Source organism: Poecilia reticulata, linkage group LG6 (assembly GCF_000633615.1).
Source record: "Poecilia reticulata strain Guanapo linkage group LG6, Guppy_female_1.0+MT, whole genome shotgun sequence".
Lineage (NCBI taxonomy): Eukaryota > Metazoa > Chordata > Actinopteri > Cyprinodontiformes > Poeciliidae > Poecilia > Poecilia reticulata.
The window spans coordinates 23559035-23575742 of NC_024336.1; the positions used below are offsets into that span (position 1 = coordinate 23559035).

The 16708-nt window shown below is 39.5% G+C and overlaps 1 protein-coding gene across 1 annotated transcript in view; it reads right to left on the reverse strand.

The window, feature by feature from the left end:
• The window catches only part of slco3a1a (solute carrier organic anion transporter family member 3A1a), a 36754-nt gene extending 21117 nt beyond the window's left edge, over positions 1-15637 (reverse strand). Inside the window, exons 1-2 of the mRNA XM_008412356.2 lie at positions 14925-15637; positions 8166-8616 (exon numbers count right to left, since the gene is read on the reverse strand). Coding sequence (XP_008410578.1) covers positions 8166-8616; positions 14925-15086 — 613 coding nt within the window. The 5' untranslated portion in view covers positions 15087-15637. The remainder of the gene's footprint in view (positions 1-8165; positions 8617-14924) is intronic.
• Positions 15638-16708: the final 1071 nt, after the last annotated feature.

The following is a 16708-nucleotide window of genomic DNA, read 5'->3' on the forward strand; positions in this document are numbered from 1 at the left end:
CCTGTACTGACAGTAGCAGATGGAACACTGATTATTAATCTTGGCAAAGGCCAGAAGCTTTCACATCTAGTTTAATAGGCTGTGATGATATGACCAGAGGGTGTCATAATTGTCATCTGTGATGATCCAGATCATACAGGGGTTTGACCTATTTAGCGCTCACACACTTTTTCAGTGTCCTGATGATCCAACTAAGGATCAAAGACTTGTCACACTAAATAAGCAGGCTCTGTGTAGCAAGCAGTTACTTAGACTAAAACACAGCACAATGATCTGAATAATCAATGAAAGCCGGCTGCTTAATTACAGTATTGTAATATATTTTATCTCACATGACCATATGCCCCACGCCTACTGACAACATTCGGCCACAAAAGAACCGAAGAAGTCCTACCAATGCTAATTTGTTTGGGTGGTAGATTCTGGGTCAGCAGCAGCAGACAAAACCAACTGTGACAGAGTGACATGTTCCTATTGTCTTTGAACGAAAGGACCATTTCACATATTTTCAGTAGGTCTGCATTTGATCATAGCTGAAAATAGAAAACACTAAGACTGATTCAACCTGAACTGGATAATTTCAAACAAACTTTTTAAAACACAGTTTAAAATGAATGAAAACTTAAATGTAGGCAAAGATAAAAAAGGAGCATTTTCCACCTCAGAATTAGAAAGGCTTAAAAACAAACAAACAAACAAAAAAAAAAACACATTTAAAAAAAACCACATTATATGGACGAGCAAAGCTTGAGTATTCAGATCGGCCAAAGCTTTCAGGAGCAAAACACTGCTGGAGGCTATTGACTTTTCTCAAATTAGCACAGGGATCGGCAGCCTTTACAACCCCTTACTGCCATTTTTGTCTTTGGTCTAGCTATATGAAACTTGTTTAGAGCCACAAAAACAACACAAAACAAATAGCTTATTTGTATTTATACAATATACAGACTACTAAAAAGTATCTGACATCCTCAGCTCAAAAAACAAAACAAAACCATAATTTTCCATTCATCAGTAATACTGATAAGACAATGATCACAACATTCCACTTCCTTGTGTTTAGATTTAATGAATCTTTCACCAGTTCACCATATGAGAAGACTCCAAACTGCGTAGATGACCTCACTGTGTGGAGTACATACCAGTATTTCCCCATCCTCTACAACATTTTCTTTAACAAGCTGATGTTCCCTGCCTTCTCACACTCAAGACATCTTCCGGAAAAGGTAACCAAGCTGAGCGAGGGTCACGCAGCTTGCAGAACAGTAAGCTGCGGTGGAAACACCAAGCTCACACTGTACTGTGCTTTACAGCGATGCACAAGAGCTGCGGGTGTTTGATGAGCATTTGCTGCATTCCCATTTATCATCTTAAGATAACCCATACTACCGTTGCTAGGCAAACTCAGCATGCAGCTTATGGCGGGGCTGGAAAAACCCATTTAGGATCTAATCCTTCAAGATGACATTAACATGCTTCGAGTTTAAGTAGCTTATATTAAGGACCTGCTGCAGCATTCCCTTGGAGTCAGAGAGCTTCAGCAGGAATGTTGACAAGACTCTCAAGGATGGCGTCGGTTTTCCCGACAAACCTGAGGCTGCCGAGATAAGAGCAACAAGAAATGGAGAAACGCATCAGAGAATTTGCTCAGTGAATTCTCTGACACTGCTTTCAGTGAAAGGTGATAAGGTCTTAAAAAGCTGAAGCCTGCCATTATTGTTCAGTTCCCCAGTGCTTGAGGAAATTTGTTCGCTCCTGCCGTCATGTTGCGTAGAGTGTTGTCTTTTCCTGGCAAGGGGGCTATAATCATAATTGCTTACTTATTATATTGTTTGTCAAAAACTATAAAGGCAGTGTGTTTTTATATAAACCATGTCATTGTGCACTTATTAAATAAAGTAGATGGTTTGGCACTGAAAACACTCCTGCAGCATAGCAGCCCATAAGTGGGCGAACTGCTTTAGTCATTTGACTGACAGCTGAATTGGAGAGAAAATGTGTTTAGAAGTTAATGAAGATATGTCAGTTAGCAGAGGTTTGTAAGGAAAAAAAAAAAGCTAACTTTTAAAATTTAAGGACCAAAGCTCAGATGGTGACTTCACAGATGAAGATTTCAGATTTATCTAAATTGCTACAATATGCCAAGCGCCCTTCAGGGATAAGGCAAGGAAAGTTTGGGTGAATTTATGACACATGCATTACATAATGTGGATGAGAACTGAATATAAACTGTGTTTTCAAATAATTCAGTGTAAATGTATATCATTATCATCGGTTAACATAGGCTGAAGCTTTCCAGGTTTAATCGCATAGAATTTTCTCAGTCTTTCAAGAGTTTGATCTGTATATCCAGGAAATACTTGTCTAGCGGGTGTTTTCCGTCATGCTGTTTTACCAGTTCAACATAGTTTCCCCATCCTTCTGTATCCCGTCTCAGTAATGAGAGATAGCAGCAAATTTATTTGGCCTGAAAGCAACACTGTGCATGTTTGGACCAACTTTTCCTCCAAGGGATAATTTATACCAGGGGTCTTTAAATTGAATCCTCAAGGGCTGGTGTCCTGCAAGCTTTAGATGTTCCTGCTCTAACACACTTGAATCAAATGACTTAATTACCTCCTCGGTATGCAGCCAGTTCTCTGGAGCTATGCAAAAAAAACTCCCATCATTTGATTCAGGTATGCTGAAACAGAAAAATCTAAAAGTTGCAGGAGACCTGCCCTCGAAGCCTGGCTTTAACGACCCCAGATTTTTACATGCAAAGTCATGATTTTGAGGGTGCTTTGTCAAATAAATACAACTTTTGTCAATTCTATTTCTGAGAACAATAAATAGCCTAAATGTGGCAGTTTGTTTCAATCCTTTTTAAGTTAGCATGTTAAAAAGTTACAACCTCAGATTGTAATGCATTTTATTGAGATTTTATGTAGTAAAGCAACACTTCCAAGTGTGGAATGAAAGGGATATATTATTCATTGTTTTCCATTAAAAAAATTAACTCAGTCTGAAAAGTGTGATATGTATTTGTATTTAGCTCAAATGAATCTTGGTAATCCTCAGATGCAAGTGTTTTTAATGATTTCTCAGCCAGCTTATCACATCTAGAGCCAAAGTTGTTTCTTCATTCTTCTTTGCAAATAGCTCAAGTTCAGACAGATTGGATGGAGAGAATATGTGTGAATCAGTTTTCAAATTTTGATTCAGATTCTCACATGGAATTATGTCACGACTTTGACTGGGGGGGCCGCCTTGAATGCTGTTCGCCCAGGGTGTCAAACAGGCTAGGACCACCCTTGCACACTCTTGATGGATTCAATGAAACTTATGAATGTGTCTACAATGAATGTAGAAAATTATTTTGTAACTGTGACAATGTCACCTCCCTGTTTCACTGCTGGAGTGGTTTGTGTTGGTCTATTTCATAAAATCCAAATGAAGTCCATTGAGATGTAGCAAAAATATGCAAAAAAGTTCAAGGGGTTTGGTCAAACCACCAGGTGAATGGACCTTTTTGCACTTTCACTAACATGATTCAAACAATAAAGCTTTTTTGCTTTGCAAGCATTGTCCAGGACATATCAGCTGCCAAATATCCTAACACACAAGTCTTAGAAACTAAGGCTAAACTGTTTTTTTCCCCCCTACAATTCTCAGGATGACTTGATGACTTTGAATACTTTGCAGCTTGCTATAAGCCCGTATTTCATTATTGTATCTGACAGCAGAGGGATAAATATATGCAAATCATGGAAGCTTTTTGGGTAGTTTTGCTGAATTCATGAGAGCACAGTGTGTAGGAGAGAAGTAAACAAAGACTATGCAGAATGAAGACGCTCAAAATCACATTATGTAACAACATTATGGCTATTTTCATGCTGAATATTTAAAATTTGCAATGAATAATATTTGTCAGCATATGTAAGGTCATTTAAGAATGGGTTACCAACCATTCTTATTTTTTTCTCCATGAGGAGAAACAAGTTGAGAAAACGGAAACATATGCCCTCTAACCACTTCTGTACACTACATCGATTATGCACACACACACACAAAAAAAGCTTTCACGTGTACAAAACGTGTGTGATTTTACATAAGAGGTCCTCAAATTGTGTTAATAGATTTATGTCATACACGTCTGATGCTGCAGGCAGTACATGCTTTACATTACAGTTTGATGAGGGAATCCCAAGCTGTTTTAAAAGCTTTTAAAACCAAGAGAGGCAGCTGGGTGAGGTCTGTGCTCTGAAATACAGTGTGCAGCTCTAAAACCTGGGATGTGCGTCCTGGCTTGTGTATTTATGTAGTCAGGGGGTCTGGTGGGAAGAGCCGGAATTAGCTGAGGGTAGTAATAGGTCACTTAGCAGGGCCAGATCCTGTTGACGCAACATGTCCAATAATATTTATTTCCTTTTATCCTGCGATTTAGTGTCAGCATAGCTAGAAGTGGGAGACAAACCCAAACAACGCTGAAGGTGGGCTCCTGCTTTTAAAGTGCAACAGGGCAGAGGTTCCCTCAAAGGAGAAAACGTACCACTTCTAGAATAGAAGGTCCAAAATCCACTCAAGCAATGACAGTAAGCTTAATGAGGTTCCGGTGAGGAGCCACAGCAGACCTCGCTGGAGTGTGTGAGACATGCTCGCTAAAGAATATGCAGTAAAAACAGGCAGCCAAGGCCTCGGGAGGAGTTGTTTTTCACAGGCCTGTGTGGTATGCATGTGCGCCTCAACCCACTCCGGCCCACCTCGTGGCTGGCTGGTTGGCATTCCTGGCCCGCTCTGTAATTATGGCTCTTCTCCAGACTGCTTTGCTATTCTCTGATCCGATCTTTCCCCAACCACCGCCAATGCACACTTACAGCAATTAGCCACCAACGATTCTCCTGGACATTTAGCTTAGAATACAATTAGTTTGGTAAATATGGCCAGCAGATAAAAAGCATCCCACCGTTGCACTCGGCGTCGTGCATCAAAAATCAGAGGTAATAGTGATGTTTCTAACTTAATTTTTAAAAGATAAAATGATGTGAAACTTGAAAAACGAATGTTTCTGTTTTGACACCAATACACCCGAGTCCACTAAATCTTCAACAAGGTACTTTTTAAAACCTTGTAAATGTGACAAATGCTGCTAAAGTGTACCACGTGTTTACATGCAAAATTAATCAATTTTTTATATAATAACACGACAGAACTTTATATCTTTTGTTTTGGTATTCTTAAAGCTTTGTACTACTATAGAGATTTTGGAAACATTCCTTTCCAACATGAAGGAACAACTTTGATTTTAAAGTTTGCATACAGACTACAAGAGTCTAATGAAGGGTTTGTTTGTCTAAACAAATGCTGACAGTTTGTTTGACTTTAACTCCCTTGTGTTTCATTCTTTGAAACATTCTTGTGATAATAGGAAAAGAATTAAATGCTGGTGATTGCCTGTGCACATCAGAGTAGCAATGCTGGTCAGAAGTGGTGCAGAAAAGTGATCATTTTAGATGAAAATGTAGTTTGTTTGCTTTTTAAATACATTTTCTGTCACAAAGTAACCATTCTGCCTTGTGGTGAATTACAGATAGACTAAACTGGCAACACAGGGTTTTTAATTCTCTGTGCTGATTTGTCAGATCTCCAACCTTTGGCGTTAAGAAAGCTTTTCTTTGAACTTCCCTCTAATTGTGGGCCAAATTGTCATAGCAACCAGTATGGTGCCGAGTACTGCTGTTTAAAACTTTTACTCTCAGGAAACTTGTGGCTGTGTTGTACTCATTTCTTTCATGTATTTTGGACATATAGTTGTTAGAAGCTAGAAGCATCAACCTCTTTGAAATGGAAGCACTGAAAGTGAGATGAGATGCAGTTTAAAGAAATGCCTAATTTTTTTGTATAGCACATGGCGAAGTGGAGAAATCTACGTGGGTCAAAGCATGTTGATGCAAATGTTCAATGATAACAGAGGAAATTACTCATGCCGTCTACTACTTTTTGTAACAAATGTGGTTTATGATGAAGTGTTCGGCTTGAAAGGTGTTAATTTCTATAACTCCTGTTTGACACAATTTCCAGACCGCTAAGCATTTTCTGACCACATTTCCAACACAAACTCTTATAGGTCATAGGTCGGGATGACTTTTTGCCACCTGGCTGTGTTTCACATGGAAAATGAAACCAAGCCCAAAGCAAAATTTGCAAGAAATATGTAAATATTTAGCCATGACAAAAGTTCAACAATCAGAACACATCAATTGCATATGAAAGAGAATCTCTCATAAGTTCAGACAATCTGCACCATTCATGCAGTCGGGGGCACATGACAGGCCTGCAGCAGAAGGATTAGGACGATCAGCTGAGCAAGACTCAATACCACATTGTTCCTCACAGTTCACCGCTTGTTTTTTCCCCCTCCAACTCTCCCTGCAGCTTATCAGAGGAGCCAGACCCAAATCTCTCCCCACTTATGCCTGCCAAACTTTAATCACCTACAGCCCACATCCAAACATAAAACTGTTAAGCCACAAAAAAAACGGTACAAAAAAAGTCAAAGCCTTCCGCTGTGCTTTTTGAAGGATCGATGTGGTTTCGAATGTGGACTCGTTGCTCTAGAAAAACCCCTCATATTTGGTACAAAAAAAAATAAAATAACACAAAGACGGGCAGTTAGGTTAATCTGCGCTACGCTTTAGATAACAGAGTACAGATCTGCCATTGTTTACAGGTGACATCTGCATCTGGGTGACAAAAGGCAGCTGTAGAACGGATCAGGAAGGGTGTGTGCCAGCACTCATTGTCTCTGCTCGACACCGATAGCAAACATCCCGCACTGTTCACACACCTACTCCATCACAGGTGGACGCGACAGTCTGGACACTAAATTATTGGCACTATCAGAACTTCATTCTAGGGTTGTGTGGTTTAACGAAAAACATTAACAAGGACTTATGATGGATGTAGTAATCGTAATACGGTACCTTGCAAAAACATAAACTTTGATGCATTTCAGAGGGACTGGTGTGACAGAAAAGGAAAATACAACAAATGTATCCCTAATTGATTGGATCTGATCTTTGAACAGCAGTTTTCAAGTCTTATCAATTTTCTTTTATTAGATTAAAGTCAGGAGTTTGACTGGGCCATTCAAGCATATGAATATGCTTTAACCTAGGCCATTCCACTGTAGCTCTGAGTGTATGTGCAGTGGAATAGTTGGTGGTGTGGATCTCTTTAGTTCCTCTAGAGTTACTCCTCTGTCACTTCTCTGTCTATCAGCACAGGCTCATGGTCATGTCTTGGTAGGTTTGTAGTTTTGTTAGGTTGGAATGATGTCATGACTGCAATGTTCAAACCTTTAAAACCTTTTCTGCACTTGTGTTCCTTGATCTTTATAACACTATGTTGTCTACAGAAACCTTACGGGGTCCTTCCCAGAATATCTACGTTTGAATCTGACAAGGAGAACTTGTGATGGTTTACAATGGGTTGTATTGGATTTTATCTAGGGGTGTAAAAGTTAAAGGATCTAAATACATCTGGAAACTGTCATATTTATATATACATATACTGTATATAGACAATAATTCATATCTAAACCATTCAGTTTCACAAGTATCCAAGTAAGAGTTTTTTTAGTTCCCTTGTCCCTTGTGCACTGGGTAAAGTAGTCAAAGTGCCTTGACAATACCAATATTGAAAAATACCTACATAACCACAAAGTATTAAAAAACCCAGCATTGTATAATCTGAATGTTGCACAGGAAGCACTTTGAAAAGCACCTTGAAAATTGACATCGGCAGCATTTTCCCTTTAAGAGAGTATCGGACAAAGTAGGCCCCCGCCTTTTTTGCCTCCTCGCCTCTTAAATGGAGATTAAAAGCTCAGAGAAATGCTCACCTGGCACAAGCATCAACAGGCCCCGACTTGCCACAAAGGAATAGCTTGCAGGTGTCCCTGCTTGACTGAAACTGTGCAGAAATTGCGTCTGATAGCGGTGACCAAACACAGCCACGTTGGATGTTTGAGAAATTGCGGATAGCTATTTTTAACTTTTACAGTGATAATTATGCCGTTTTTCTGCACGTCAGTTTACCTGAACCAGATTATATATTTTGAAATGGCAAAAAGACTTTGAATCTCCGTTTTTTTTTTTTTTAATAGGATGAAAAAAGTTTCTCACCTATATAGAGTGAGGAATCTTTCTTCTTCACATGATCATCAATGTAGGAAACTCCAAGGGGCTGCACCGGAGTGGCCCCAATCCCCAGCAGGACCTGGGCCCCGATGAGCAGCAGGTACATCATGTTGGTGTTGGCCTTGTTGGAGCAGAGAATCTCATCTTCAGACTCACCAGAGCTAGTATTGGAACAAACATCCCGACCCAAGTTGGTCCTGTGAATTTTCTCTATCTCATACTGCTTTGTCAAGAATTCGGGAAGAGCTGAGAGGAGAGCTCCCAAGGCCATCACTATGCCCCCGCAGCCAATCAGACGGGGCCGGTGTGCTTTGGCCCCAAAGTAGCTTACGAACAGAATCAGTGCCAAATTGCCGATTTCGAAGCTGCTGGCTATCACTCCAACGTCGGCGCTTTGCAGGTTGAACCGCCGTTCCAGGGTGGTCAGCACACTCACCTGAAAGACAAAACGACAAATCTGAGCACAGGGAATCAAATTTAAGCTAACAAAGAGGTTGGACCTTTGTTCTACTCATTTACTTTCACCACCAGCTTCTGTCTTTCACCAGCTGTCATCCACACTCCAATTTAAAACCAAGTAGAAACTTATCAGAAACAGGGAAAAAAAAAAACAGCAGACTGGTTGTTTGCAACAGTGTCAGTAAAGCCATCCCAGCATGTTTTTAAATGTTGAAAATTTAGGGGAATTCCACTTTTACTTCTTTAACATTTAACAAAGCAGCAAGGCGCTAATCCTGGCTTTGATTACAGCTCTTATGCTAACCTATTCTTATATTTGATTGAACTTTTTAACTCTTGTGTTTCTGTAAACTCAAAGGAGAGATCTAACTCAGCATTTAAACATAACTTCTCTTCACCTATATTAGAACATACAACATATGGCTGTACATAAAAAATGTTTTCAGTATTTTTCAATCAACTTTTTCTTTAATTGCTTCACTCTGATGACAAAATGACCAGTGCCTACAAATACTCCACTACCAGGAAGAGTGAGCTAACAGAGTAGCTGACTGAGCAGCTGACATCCAGAGTGGTACATAGTAATTTTTAAGTTATAATTTGAGACAAGAAATATACTGCACAGGTGTTTAACTGAGACATTATTTTTATATGGCATCCTAATGTTTAGAGACTTCATTCCTATTTTAACAGATATTTTTTATTAATCCATCCCAATATAATAAACAGCATGGGGCTTGTCATAGCAGAGTTGATTTTTAAGGCACACCCCAAAATTCTGCTTTTTGTGTTTACAAATGTAACTAGGCTGAGACAGAATGAAGGGATTGAAAACAAATGTATTGGGTGACATAGATGAAAGACCTCCAGTTAGGAGCACAGTGCAGTTATTTCAGCTAATGGGGCACAAAGTCAACTGTCCCCTTTGTCCATTCCTGCTTAGTGTTTGTTCCAAAGATAACAGGACAGATTATTTATGTCAACTCACAACATGTTTATCTGAGTAACAGATTTCTGGTACAACTATGATCTAAAACGGCAATCAACAGTGGAGTGCTACTTCAGCATCAGGAGATGTGACAGATACCAACTAGTTCCGCTACGTTCGCTATTTTTTTTACCTTCCCACAAAACTCAACAGCAAAACATTTTGGGATATTTCCTAGAAATAACAAGTAGACTAAAAAAATGTTTTTTGCGAATGATAATGGTAAGAAATCAAACCCTATCATTTTTCATTTCAACATAATTTTTCATCTGGACGTGAAAAACAACAACAAAAAAAACAAAACACAGATGATCTTGGATCATATATCAATTTAAAAAAAATATTTTTGGCACTTGTAGCCTATATTGACAGTTACCGGACAGCAAATGGGCACAGTAGAATAAATGCAGGAATCAAAGTCAGGAATCAAACACATAACCGCCACATTGAGTATATGGAGTAACTGTTCAACCGTTACACCACTTGACATCCTTATATAGTTGACTTAAAATTCAGTATCTTATTATGCTTCATATCAAGCCTTATTGGAAACAGATCAAACACTACATCTAAAGAAAAAAAAAACAGGGATTCTGTTTCACGTTAAATGCCAAAATCTTCTCTGAAGAACATTGTGAAATAAACTCTTACATTAGCAGTTCTGTGTTCAGCTGAGCATTTTAGCTACTTATATAGGCAACAGACAGCATCTAAAAATAACAGTCTAAGTTTTAACTAAGTCCTTTGGAATGTGAAGGATGTTTGTCTTGTTACATAATGATACAGGGCCGAGGGTCTTAGGTAAACAAAGCAAAGATTTAAAACTGCAGAAGCATGACAGCTGGCCCACTACTGAAGGCAGAAAAGATCAGCAGGTGATACGACTGTCACAAATAATACAGTAAGGCTTTTTTTTTAAATAGGAGTTTAAAATATTTTTTCTTCTTTGATATGCAGATGTCACAAGTGATGCATACAGGTCAGTGTTGCAGCTGCTCTCAGTCTAAGTGCAGCATGCCCCTCCCAGAAGTTCAAAGCAAACGGAGAATGACTGTAGGGAGCGTCCAGAGTCTTCCACTGAATTTAGGGAATGGAAAACTTTGGCCCCTTGGGTGGCTATTTGTCATAAATTAAAGTAAACAGAACAGGCAGGACTGGCTCCTCCCGTCGAGTCTCATCCCACGTTTAGAAAGAAAAAAAAAATCCAATTAGAGCCGTAGTTGCTATGGAAGATCTGAGTAAATGCGAGTCTAGCTATGCAGGGAAACCCGTTCTGAGTACGATAGGTTCAACATGTTCGTCTCTTCAGCTCTGACCTCAATAGGCCGCTTTCCAGGAGGAGTTAAACCACCGTGAAGTATACAGGAAAAAGTAAGCAAATGGAAACCATTCCGTCAGTGGTCCCAGCCATGTTTTGCCCAGATTACAGTGGAAATGTTTAATCTGCTGCACAGCAACAAGTAAACTTCGTAACACTGAGCAGTGTGTCTCATCTGAAAAACAAGACACTTTTCCCTGTAGAGACGTTTTTCAGAATTAACCGGAATGGGTTTAATATACATAAAGAAAACAAGGCCTCCTGCAGCTGACATCCCCTGTATAACATTATGTTTTAGCTCTAAGGCAGAGATGCTAAAATGATGCTATTTGCAATGGTTGAGCAGCTGTGTTTAACTGGAGCTGAGACTATTTAGAATAATTTCCTCTCTGTTTTATGAGGTGGAACTTACTGACTGTTGGTTTCCTTTACTCCAACGGCAGAGAACAATCAGGTTAAGAATTAGTTACGAGCATTCGTTAGCATGAGCACACAAGTAAAAAGAACAATAATCCTGTGAATATGCTTTAAAAAAATAAAACACAAATAGCGTTGTTTACATATAAAAAATAATTCTGACTGAACTCATAAGTACAACCAGTTGTCCATTTAGTTGTTTTTTTTTTTTTTTTTTACATTTAAAGCTTTGTTATTATTGCCTGTTGTCAAGTCCTCTGTTAATAGCTGAACTAATAAAAAAAAAAGGCCAGATGCTAATCGCAGTAATAGGTTACTGAGGTGTGGTGTTGTATTTTTATTTTTTATGTCCTCATTATCTCAAACCTAAATATTTACTCCCTAGAGAACCAATTGACATGATTATCCAATATACCCAATACAAACTAACATAACAAATAAGCTGACAATGGCAGAGTAGTGGATAGCTGGAAATGATAAACAGGGTTTTGTTAGGCAGTGAATAGCTTCCACATCCCCTTTCAGCGCCCAGTGGGTTGAAGGCTGCCTCGGTGTGACACGTCACTGCGGACATAACAGTTGAGGTCCAGGTGTTAGTTTGGCTTTCCAACTTGAGCTCTTAAGTGTCAGATCTGACTGTCGTCACAGAGGTGCAGCTACGCCCAACACACCAGATATTCTCAGCAGCTATGTCAGGACATGAGTCATACAGAGAAATTAGCACCGCATACTACTTTTAAGTATTATAAAGAAACTGCACTTAACTAAATGAACCGAGATCAGAAATTTTATTTAGTCAAAGTTAGGCATAAATACTATGGGTGATACAAAATGTTCTTGTACAAAAAAAAAAAAAAAAGACTATTTCTCACTGAAGCAAACGTTTCGTTGAGAAGTGCTGTGTTGTTTCTGTTTTAGTTTAGTTTTATAAAAATCTAAAATAAATTTTCACAAATGTTTAAGCTCAGATCTTGTCTTGTCTTAAATCTATGTAAAATGTTGAATGTACCCATACCCTCTTGTTAAACTGTACAGATGAGTTGCTCAACATCCCCAGTCAGTTTATATGAATTGTAATGTTCTATTCAACAACACTTCGTTTGTTAGTGTTGGCTAATGCCCATCATCTAGATCCGTTTAAAACGTCCTCATTTCTAATTTTACTTTAGTAGACTATATAAATTTCTGCCTGTAATTGATTGAAGATAAGATGCTGTGATATTGCTGCAAACATTTTTAATGCACCCGAGCTTTTCTCACAGTTTCAATCATTTAAATTGATAATGCATAAATTCAAAATAACTTATCCATACATGCACTGATAAAAGTTTATTTTTTTTACTGACTTGATATTAATTAGGTGTTTTCAAGCGAGTGCTTTCTAAGAAGTTTTTCTGTGGAATCTTTGTGTTAATTCAGCAAATAAATGTCAGAAACTTTGACTGAAAAAGACTAAATGTGCTGCTGGTTTCTTGATAAAGGTAGTTATCATAAATCCATCCGAAAATCCCCAACCAATAGTATTTCCCTAATCTTCATCAGATTTGTTTTTTTTTTTACTAAACTCAAAACAAAGTTAGTCAGTGAACATCAGGTTTGTTGATGCATTTACAGACTGTACTGCACAATTTTCTCCAATATGAGGACAGTCATCTTTATGGCTGCACATCTTTTGTCCCCGTCACCATTACGGACCTGTAGTTTAAGTTGTTTTGTACACAACTTCTTCAGGTGCGAAAGGGTCAGCCATTAGATGTTAAAATAACAACCATGCCGTGGAGAAATGATATATCTCAGTACATACAAATTAAAGTAATTTTCGGTCATTTACTCAATCTAATGTAAGAAACACTGGTTATTTTAATGATACATTTATTATCACCTAACAAGGGGTAGTTTTGAGTTATTCTGGATCGATCTACTTAGGTCCAAACAAGCACCAGAACAAAAATTTATGGAAATAAGGTTAAATACAACGTTTACTTTTTAGAATAAATAATTAAAAATAAAGTATACATTCAAATGTTGGTAGCCTACTCTCTTATACCACTTGCTTCAATATTTCAAGAAAACACCTGCAAAAAAATGAGGAAGTGATGAAGACGAAGTGGCCGTGCGCAGTGTGAAATGGGGATATGCTTTGGTGTAGAGGCGATCAGGAATGAAACAACATTAATGGTGTCAGATACTTGTGATATGCGTTATCATTGTATTGGCCAACACAATGTGTTTACCAACTCAAAATGATTCACTACTTACAATCTAAAGTCCCAGGAGTTGATTGCCAGCTTACTTTCAATATATATATTTTTTTATATATATAAAAAAGCTCAAAAACATTTTTGCTTTTTTGTCTGTTTTGTGTCACTATTGCACTCGAGTTGCTATATCGGGATACTTAGGACGTTGCTGATTGTCTTTAGGAGCTCACAGGAAGGCAAGGAGCCATAAATGTTGAACTTTCCCTCTCTGGTGCCAGCAAACTCTCTTACTGTAAGCACAATGATCCAATCAGAGATGCCATAGTTGAACATTTAAGTCAACACCAGCTTTTCAGCTTGACATCTTGCCAGGTACCCAATGTCCTGTGCATGGAAAGGAAACTTCATGGAAATTAAAAGCGCTTGTGTTTATCCAATGAGGTGACTGCAAATCTCACTGTCTGCTATAGTTTTACAGTTCACTCACTGTTTGAACAGGTGTCCAGAACTAATGTGCCATAAATTATTTTTTAAAAACGGCCGCCAGTCCTGTCCTATCTGAGAAGCAAAGGAGGATTCACTCTCTTTCTTGCTGTCAGAGTTATCACAGTGTGGCACCACCATCCTCAAGCTCTAAGATGCTCAGCAGGTTCACTTACAGAGAAGATAAGATGTTCCAGTCCAAATATGGCTGAGGCATTTTGGGTTTGGGTGTATTAATTAGGAACAAGCAGAGACAACGCTGCCTTTCCTCAAGAGAATAAACATTGCTAATGTTGAGCCTAAACGTTCACAGCGGCTGCCTGAGGCTGTGAATCTCATCTGAGATGCTTTGATAAATAATGTGGAGCATTTGAGGGAGTTTTTCTTCCACCAATTCCAAAAAATAAGAACGTTCCGCATGCCTTTGTGTGTTTCTTCTCTTTTTTTTTTGACTTTTTAATTCAACTGGCACAATGTGTAGAGAGACAGGAAAATACGTTTGTCTGTAATCAGTGTGAGTAAATGTGAAAATGAAAGAGTGAGCACGTGTGGAAGATTGGAAGAAATAAGGAAAAAGAAGGATTGGGGTCTTGACCTTGAATGACATTTTTGGTCAATTTAGCCAATTGGTGTTTTTCCTCTGAACTAATTAGCCTAATATCAGAACTGTAAATGATTTTGAAGTTTTTCTTTACCCACGTGACAAGAACCAGAAGCCAAACATCTGTCCAGCAGCCGGTTTCTGGGTTCTGTCACTGCAACCCTTTCATAAAAAGCCCAGAGTGGAGCAGAAAATCTGCAGCTGCAGCCTTTCACTGTGTTGTACAGTAACAGGACCGACTCCTGGCTGCATGAAGCCCCGGCTGTGCGGTACTCACCAGGTACGCTCCCACTGTGCCCTGTGCCAACATGAGAGCGCACTCCGATATGAGGAAAATCTTGATGTTGGAGAAGCATGATGAGTTTTTGCGGAGAGCGTCGCTTTCCAGCATGTCGCCGCCACTGCTGCTCCCCGGGTCCCGGTGCTTCTTCACCTGCATCCCCGCCGCCTAGGACTCCCCGAAACACTCGCCGGGGGGGAGGAGGAAGAGGTGGAGAATGTTCACCGGAGGAAGACACCGGCCGGCAGCTTCAGGGTTTCGTTTTTGTCTTCCACCCGTGGAGGCTACATCCGAGGGTTTCTACTTGGCGCCGCGTCTCGTTAAGTCAACAAATTGTAAGGCTTTTTCATCTGACAAGCTTGGGAGCGCAAATCCAAACTCCGCGGGGCTCTGTCGCTGCTCCGCGGCTAAACATTGCTACCTCGTCGACACCGCGCAGAAACATGTGAGCTTTCCAAAGGCACGAGTGAACCGCCGGCATAAAAACCTCCGCCACGTCGCATGCTTGGGCCGCAGAGTTTTGTGGGTTGTAGCGGCCGGTGAAGGTTCTCCTAACTCCGGCGGCGGAGGACTGACGGGGACATTCACCCGCAGCGGCTGCTGAGCGTCTGCTTCCCTACCTCCTGTCTCTGCTCTCCTCCCTCGGTCTGTCTGTAGCACCAACCCTGCGCTAGGGGCGCTGTGCAGCATCTTCAGCTCTGATCTTTAGGGAAAAATATAGAACTGTCCAAAAATCCTCCAGTGTGTTTTCGACCGCTGTTAAAGGACTGTTTTAGTGTTGACTTGAGGCATAGCAACAATGGATGGCTGTATTCACTGAATGTTGTGGATCTACCAGGGGCGTTACCAGACATTCAGCCCCATTGGTGCCCAGACAGTTCTGCTGAGAAGTTTTTAATATGGGCAATACGGACAGTTACCCATAGGACTACAACAATTAAAAAGTGATGGATAAAAAAGAAAATGCTATTTTTTTGTCACTTGCGCGTGGAAATATATGTTTCTATTGGTGTCCATGGTTTGCTGTTGATAATAGGAACACTATATGTTTTCAATGATCATGAAAAATTTAGATGAAATGCAGGAAATTACGATCCATTAGTTGATGGAGACAACAGAAGTTCTCTCAAATAAGCTTGCAAAAACCACCGGTGACTAAGTTTTCTATTTTAATAAAATTTTACATATTTCTAAGCAATGTTTTAACACGACTAGTTACTAGAAAGTTCAGTAATTAAATACTTTTGTCATCATGATGAGGGGTGCCCAAAGTCGGTCCTCGAGGGCCGGCATCCTGCACATTTTAGTTCTCTCCCTAGTGGTAGTAACAATCTTTTCAGCATGTCAATGTTCTTCTTAGGCCTTCTAACGAGCCATTATCTGATGCAGATGTGATAAACCAGGGAGAGAACTAAAACATGCAGGATGCCGGCCCTCGAGGACCGACTTTGGACACCCCTGATGTTTTTGTTTTTAACAAATTTTTGCTAAAATTGCTAAATTGTGATCAGAAATTCTGCTCAACCACATGTAACCAGGTTATATTCTACTTTGTTATAATTACATCAAATGTTTTCCTTCACTCAGACAGTTCCTCTTCCTGACTGTAAGCATTATACACACCACTCCGATTATTGTGAGCCTGCAGCTTTAAGATCGGGAGCCCCTCCTCTTTATTTCTTTCTCTGTGGTATTGTTCTGTTAAATTGTTTGTGGTCCTCAGCACATGCACTTTTGTAAACATGCTGGTAATTTTTTATCAAAGTCACTCCAGTATTAAA